Here is a 7,922-nt window from a genome sequence, read left to right as displayed (position 1 = left end):
AATCTGCAGATTACTTTTAGTAGAATGGCCATTTTTGCTATGTTAATCCTACAAACCCACAATCATAGGGAATCTTTCCATCTTCTGATAAGTTCTCCAATTTCTTTCTTTGAAGACTTGAAATTATTAACTTCAAGTCTTTCACTTGCTTGGTTAGAATTACACCAAATATTTTACATTATTTGAAGTTATTGTGAAGATGTTGTATTGCTAATTTCTTTCTCAGTGTGTTTTTCTTTTCTTTTTTTCTTTTTCTTTTTTTTTTTTCGGGATTAGCACAGTGCCTGCATCACTTTATTCCCCCCTGAGGTGGCCGCACATCATAAACTCTGAAACATGACAGTCACATTTCTTCAGTAAGCTCCCAGGTAGATCCCGGCTCTCCCGGAGCTTGGAGTCCTGAGGTTTCAAATGTTAAAGCTTTCACCACAGCCACAAGTTCCTTTGATGTTGGGGTTATTGAAAACAAACTCACTGGATAGTTTGTCTTCCACATAGTCCATTTCTGTTCCTAAAAGTGTTAACTGTGCTTTCTTTTCGATGAACACTCTGACTCCATCTTGAATAACTTCTTCATCAGAATCTCCTTTTGTCTTTGAATACTCCAGGGTGTAAGAGAGGCCATTACAGCCCCTGGTTCGCACGCCAACTTTCAGACCCACATGCTCTGGCTTGTCTTTAAGAAGTTGTTTTATCTTGTTCACAGCTGAGGGGGTCAGCGTGAGCGCCGCCCGCATGGGCTGCAGCTTCCTCTTGCTCACGGCCCGCACGGTGGCGCGGACCAACGACGCCGACATGGTCACGGCGCGGCGCCCGCAGCCTCGGGCCGGAGCGTGACCCCTCAGCCTCGCTCCATGGACACGGCTCGTGTTTTTCTTTTGTATATAGAAAGGTTAGTAATTTTTTGTCAAAAGCTCATATACAATCTAATGAGATGATTATGTGTTTTTTCTTCCAGTTTGTTTATATGAATTACATTAACAGATTTTATTTGTTGAATTATCCCTGTATCTCTTGTATAGAGCCTATTTGATTATAGTGGATGATGGTTGTGATGTGTTCTTGGATTCAATTTGTGAGTATGTTGAGTATGTTTGCATCAATGTTCATGAGGGAGACAACTCAACCCAGGAGAAAAGGTGTCCTGACCATCGGGAAGCCAGGATGCCCAAGGCACAGCTGGATGGCCTGGCCCTGGAGGAAAGGTGTCCTGACCATCGGGAAGCCAGGATGCCCAAGGCACAGCTGGATGGCCTGGCCCTGGAGGAAAGGTGTCCTGACCATCGGGAAGCCAGGATGCCCAAGGCACAGCTGGATGGCCTGGCCCTGGAGGAAAGGTGTCCTGACCATCAGGAAGCCAGGATGCCCAAGGCACAGCTGGATGGCCTGGCCCTGGAGGAAAGGTGTCCTGACCATCGGGAAGCCAGGATGCCCAAGGCACAACGTGACAGCCCGGCATGGGAAGAAAGCTGTCCCGACCATCGGGAAGCCAGGATACCTGAAGCTGGGGTGCTCTGGAGGATGGTCTCCCCACAGGATATAGTGATCCCCCTCCTCTCCTGGAGAACTGCTACAGCTGGGCTCTGCTCCGCTCCCTTACGGGAGGGTCCTTGCCAAGCTGTTTCTTCTGAGGCAGGGGAAGCCTGCTGCAGAAATGTAGCAATCTCCTCAGGCTCAGGTGAAAAGTTCCTTTTCCTCTGCTGGCCTTGCTCAGTCCCCTTAGAGAGCATCCTAGCAAGGTTCTTTTGTTGCTCTCAGCTGCCTTGCTGAGGCCCTCCAGGGAGCGTCTCAGCAAAGTTTTTCAGCTCAGTCCCTAAGGGAAGTCCCAGCCAGGTTCTTCTCTCTGCGATCACCACCGCAGACTCTTTTGAGAAAGAGATTTACTTGGGAAGGATGACTCCTAGAGAGTGGCTGCCTCTGCCACTTAGAGGCAGTGCTCAACTGAAGGCATGGAGAGGCTTATATAGGGCTTCTTATGGGTGGAGTTTTCCCAGGGAGAAAGGGGATTGGTTAATTTTTCCCTGCTCAGGGATTGGTCAGTTTAACTGGTCAGGGGCAGAGGTGGCTCTGCCTTCATGGCCAAACTGTGTTTCTTTCCCTGGTTCTTTTTAGCATATTAACTCTAATCTTAGGACCAGGACACCTTTCTCTCACTGACTCTGATTCTAGGGACAAAGTGTGTTTCTGTGACAGTAGTTTCATAGCCAGGGCACCCATCCTGAGTTCTGAATTCAGGGATAAAGATGTTTCTTTCCTGGCTCAGGTCTCAAATACAGGGTGTGTATCTTTGTCTGAGTCTGGATTCAGAGTCAGGTGCTCAGTGATTGGTTGATTTCCTGCCCCAGTTGTCCCTTTTACCCTACAGTCATGCAATTATTATTTCTGAATATTTTATTCTTTTAATGCTGTTGTAAAATGGATTGTTATTTTGTTTTGCTCCCCAGATCATTCACTTTGTGTGTTTGTTTTGTATCTTACAACTTTGATAACTGTTCTGAATGTATCCCGTCTAATGACCTCTTGTGGAATCCTTAGGTCTTCCTGTATATAAAACCATGCTGTCTACTAACAAAGTTAATTTGAATTATTTCCAGTTAAGAGCAGGTACTGATCTCCCGGAGGCCCTGGGTTTGGTTCTCAGTACCCACAAACATCTGTAACTCCAGTTCCAGGAAATATGGCACCCTTTTCTAGCCTCCTCAGGTGTTGCACACATGTGGTGCACAGATAGACATGCAGCCAAAACATCCATTCACATAAAATAAAATAAAAAATTTGTGAGCTGGGTGGTGGTGGCACACGCCTTCAATCCCAGCACTTGGGAGACAGAGGCAAGCAGATCTCTGTGAGTTCGAGGCCAGCGTGGTCTACAAGAGCTAGTTCCAGGACAGGCAACAAAGCTACAGAGCAACCTTGTCAAAAAAATTGTATATTAACCTTATTTTCTGTCAATCTAGAGATAATTATTAGTTACAAGGAATTTCTGTTGATTCTCTAGAATTTTGTGCTCGACAATCATGTTATTTGTGAATAAACACATTCCATGTCATCCTCCCTAATTTGGGAACTTCCTATTTTATTTTTTGTCCCTGTTATACTAACTAGACCCAAAATATTCCATTGAGTAAGGATATTGTAGGCAGGTATCCTTGCTTGGTTCCAGATATTAGTAAGAAATTATCTAGTTTTTCTCTGTTAATTTTGGGGATAGTTGTAATTTGTTTGTTTTGTAAATTCTCCAGCAAAAGTTTTATATTTAATTATGTGTTTGTGAGTTTACATCTGAATAGAATTGATGTCCTCAGAGGCCAGAAGAGTACCTTAGATCTTCTAGAGCTGGAGCAACAGGCAGTTGTGACCTACCCAAAAAGGCGCTGAAAACCAAACTAGGGTCTTCTGCCAAAGCAGTACAGGTTCTTAGCTGCTAAGACATCTTTCTACCCCCAGTTGGTATATGGCCTTCTAAAAGAGAATTTTTATTTTATAAAGGCCACCAATCTAGCTCAGCAGGCCCCACAAGACAAGAGAGATGTCTCTGATGCTTCCTCAAGGGGCTCCAAGACAAATCAAGCAGTAGCAGCTCTCTGGGAACAGACCTTTGTTGGATATCCAAATTTGATCTGCTCCCTCTGGTTGCTTCTAAGTTACTGGTTTTTAAGGTGCCCATGGAGCTTAAAAGAAAGAGACACGGAGTAAAACAAATCCAGACTTCACTGTTTGTAACAAGGATAGGATTAAAATAATTCCTGGCCCACACCTCTGACAGAAGCCTCCTACTCCACCGGAGGCCAGACCAGCATCCTGAACCTCAGATCCTGATGCTGGAAAGTCCAAGATCAAGGTGTCTTGCTAGACTGTATCAGAGAAATGCTCTTGTCTGCTTCCAAGATGGAACCTTTTTGATGCACCCTCTAGTGGAGCAGAACACTGTGTTCTCACAAGATGGAAGTTCTTTTCAACTTCAAGCCATTTTATTAAAGTGCTAATCCAATGCATTAAAAAAAGGAAGATTCCTGGGATGTTTAAAAGCCTTTATTTCCAGAGTTCTGGAAAGGCTGATTTTTGACCATTTGTGCCCAAGTTCTCATTGCTTTTAAAGTAGAACATGGTTTTAGAGATCCTTACTGTACCATTCCCAAATATCCTGCTCTGAATGGCTCTTGTAGAAGTTGCATATATCTGCAAACAAAGCAAAGGGAAAGCTCCAGACAGAAATAACGGCACATACAAAAGATAGAACTGTGAGTGATCATGACTTGTTTGGAACCAGCAAGGGACATTGCATTGCTGCCCTATATACTGTAAAGAACTATTCAGAGTTCTTTTTACTACAAGTAGTTAAATATCAACTCAAAAGAACTTTGGGTATTTTTTTTTTTAAAAAAGAAACAAACCATACTGCATGAATCAGGTCATGCAACTGATCCGGCCACTAGTAAATCTAGCTTTAATCACACCTGGCTCTAGTGCCTCAAAGAATCAGCAAGGCTCAGCCTTGCTCTCCGTTTCCTCGGGTCTTCCCTTTCTTCTACTGGTGCCATTCTTGGATTTTCTTCCTGCGCTCGAGCTTCTGTCCTCAGAGATCTGAATTCAATGAGATGCTCTTCAACTATTATCTCAAAAGTCTCTGAACAAAGCTCTGCAGAGCCAATCTCCGAATTAATTATTACAAAAAGGGAAACAGCAGACTGATTGGCCAGACCTTGAGCCAGTAATGGGGCCTGCTCTTAACTCATCCATGGAGGCAGAGTATGGAAGAAGAGAGGCTCCTTAGGGAATGCATAGATTCTTCTGCCAGAAGCTGTACAGCAAGTGTGAATCAGTCCAAGTAAACAAATTCCCCTCTTCCGTGAAGCGGTAGAAGTTGAGAGTGGGAGGTGCCAGTTCTAGAGATACCCAGCCTTCCCAAGCATCATCCTACATCCCGGACAAACCATTCAAGACAAGTGTTTGAAGATGTGCGCTGCACGAGGTTCCCTACAAAGTCCTGGCCTATCAGCCTGCATGAAGGCTCTGCTTTAGCTGTAGACATTCTCAACCCACAGCATCTTGGTTGACACTTTACTAAGAGACTGTTTAGTCCAAACTTCTGATTTCCAACCTGAGAAAAGTGGTGTGTCAAGAGAGCTTGGGAACCTGTCACCATCACAGAAAAATGGTGACAGAGATGATACATGAACTAGGCTTCTTCATTTTATGCACATGGATCACATCTATCCTTTAGTCTCTTCCCAGCATAGTCTTATTTCTGCTGGTGTCTTCAACCAATGGCCTTTCATGGCCCTACCTCCGGTCTTTCTAATTGGGTACCTAACCACTAACAAGCCTTGTATAGTAGCCACTTTTCCCAAGACAGATATGTGTGTACATAGAGTCTGAGCCAAGGGGTGTTGACAACAGTTCACGGTGGAGACCGTGTACATCCTCCAGATTTCCATTCTTGCAGCAACCAAGCAGGAAGAGAGAAAGGCATGGAAGAGGTCAGAGTATCACCTGTGGCGTCACCTGTCCCTGTCTACCCCCAAACCTGCTCTCTCTGGGCACCTGTCATGGAGGTTGTCTGCCATGCTCTGCTGCTGGGGAGCTTCAGCCATTCCTTGCCCTCTCCCTGGGATCGCAGCAGTTTCACTGTCAATGTCACCACAACCATTTCATGTCTAGGTCACTGTGGTGTCTTCCTCATTGGTCTCGCCATTTCTTCCGCAGGCTCTCCTCCTGCTGGTTTATCCTCCAAACCCATACAAGGGTGACTTTGTTAAAGTAGAAGTCAGAGCATGGCCCTTCTCTGCTACAAGCCTTCCTCCAAGCTACTTCGCTCAGAATAAAAGTGGAATTCCCAGGGTGAAGAAGTGGCCTAGGAGTAGAGCAGGTGCCTAGCATGAATGAGGGGTCAATCTCCAGCGTCACAGAATCAATCACACTAAAGAAAATACCCTCAAATCATATAATGGCCTAGAAGAATCCTCCCCCAAATGAATCCCTGTCAAATCTCATCTCATCTCCGGCTCTTCCCACCCTCCCTCAATCCCTCTTTATCAGCATTCCAACTTCCTAGACAGCTGATCAGGCTCTTATTTCTGGACTGTGGGTAACTCAACAGATTGTCCACTTTGCTTGGAGTTCTGGCCTCATGGTCATTTTTATAATGTGTTCCTGTACCTACTTATGGTCTTCAGTCTGATGATATCTTTCTGGGGAAGACATTCCTGACCACTGACTAAGAGAATTATCAGTGCTAAACCACTTACAAGACCCTGGCTTTAATACCCAACACCAAAGACAGCAAGTTCTTCTATATGACAACATAGAATGAAATCAAACCACAAAACCAACAAAGCAAAGCAAAGCAAGCTGGATATAATGAACCCTGTAACCCTAGCAGGACTCAGAAAGTGGAGTCAGGAGGATCAAGAGTCCAAGGCCATCTTTGGTTACATAGAGACTAAAGTCCAGCCTGGGCTATAGGACACCTTAACTTCAAAAGCAAATGAAAAGATCCCAAACCTAGCTTCCTGCATCCTCAGATCGTCCAGTGTATTGCATATTTCATTGGTTGACTTAGAGTTCAAACTCTAAGAAAGCAGCAATTCTGCTTTTCCTGTCTTTATTTCTAGAACTCCCAGGGATCTTCAGTGCATAAAACATACTTCATTCATATTTGTTGAAGGACTATATCAACTAATTAATGAAGATTTAAATTTTTTGGTTACATTTATTTATTCGTGTGCATGCCTGCATATGAGTATGTGTGTGTGTATGGAGTTTAGAGCAGGTCTTCTTCCTATCATGTGGATGCTGGGGGTTGAACTCGGGTCATTAGTCTCGACAGCAAGTACCTGTCCTTGCTTAGCTGTCCTGCTGCTTGTGCAATGAGAATTTTTGAGAAGAACTATGAACCCACTTAGATCATTGACTCTAACCATTCACTCTTGTTGGACAGGTGGACAGAATGAGGTCCAGTGAGAGAAAGAAGGACTTGACCCAAGTTACCAAGAGAGTTAGTGGAGTCAGAGACTACAACAGAACTGCAAGAACCAGGAGACGTCTAGGGCTGGCTTTGTGGTCTGTGTGTTTTGCTGTAGGGATAAGTCCCACCCCTTAGGGGGCGTGTTTGCCTTGGGCTAATGTTAGCCTATAAATTTTGGTGAGCGTGCTCCCAGACACTGCTTCTGCTTTCCTGGTCTCTGCGGGAACGGTGGTTCTGTAAGTCTATTTCTCCATTAAAGCTGCATATATTTTGACAATCTGTCTGCATTCGTTTACGCCGTTACATTTTGGCGCCCAACATGGGAGTGTCATATATCAATCTGTTGATTTCATTGGTTAAGCAATAAAGAAACTGCTTGGCCCTGATAGGTTAAAACATAGGTGGGAGGAGTAAACAGAACAGAATGCTGAGAGGAAGAGGAAGTGAGCTCAGGCTTGATAGCTCTGCTCTCTGGAGCAGAGATGCCATGCTCCGCTCTCCCAGGTAGATGTGATAACTCTGCTCTCTGAGGCACTCACAATGAAGCTCCAACCCAGGATGGACGTAGGCTAGAATCTTCCCGGTAAGCGCGCCACGTGGTGCTACATAGATTATAAGAAATGGGTTAAGAGGTTGAAACTAATGGGCCAAGCAGTGTGTAAAAGAATACAATTTGTGTGTTGTTATTTCAGGGCATAAGCTAGCCAGGTGGCCGGGCTGCTGGGGACGCAGCCCCGCTGCTCCTATTACATTTTGCAGTGCCAAGGATTGAACCCAGGGACTTGCACACACTAGACAAGTGCTCTACCGATGAGCTACACCTCAGCACCACCTTGGCTATTTTCTTAGGGTTAATTTGATCACTTTTGGGCAAAAGGAGAGAAGGGCCATTCGAGTCGTGGGGACTATGTAGTGATGAACGACATGCATCAGATGCCTTTGTCCCAGGCATCGC

General features: G+C 44.9%; 1 protein-coding gene across 1 annotated transcript; it reads right to left on the bottom strand.

Annotated features, from left to right (window-relative positions):
• Window positions 1-269: 269 nt before the first annotated feature.
• Window positions 270-861, bottom strand: LOC126487056 (iron-sulfur cluster assembly 1 homolog, mitochondrial-like). Its single transcript, XM_050119686.1, has one exon. The coding sequence runs from the start codon at window positions 795-797 to the stop codon at window positions 408-410; it is 390 nt and encodes a 129-aa protein (XP_049975643.1). The 5' UTR covers window positions 798-861; the 3' UTR covers window positions 270-407.
• Between the last annotated feature and the right edge of the window lie 7,061 nt (window positions 862-7,922).

This window comes from Alexandromys fortis, unplaced genomic scaffold, assembly GCF_014885135.2.
Source record: "Alexandromys fortis isolate MF-2015 unplaced genomic scaffold, M_Fortis_MF-2015_v1.1 scaffold_155, whole genome shotgun sequence".
In the NCBI taxonomy this organism is placed as follows: Eukaryota; Metazoa; Chordata; class Mammalia; order Rodentia; family Cricetidae; genus Alexandromys; species Alexandromys fortis.
The sequence above is the reverse complement of the archived record's forward strand: the minus strand, read 5'-3'. Positions and strand labels throughout refer to the sequence as shown.

What these genes read in the sequence shown, in the direction of transcription:
- LOC126487056 (XM_050119686.1), bottom strand. Translation starts at nt 797, where the DNA reads ATGTCGGCGTCGTTGGTCCGCGCCACCGTGCGGGCCGTGAGCAAGAGG.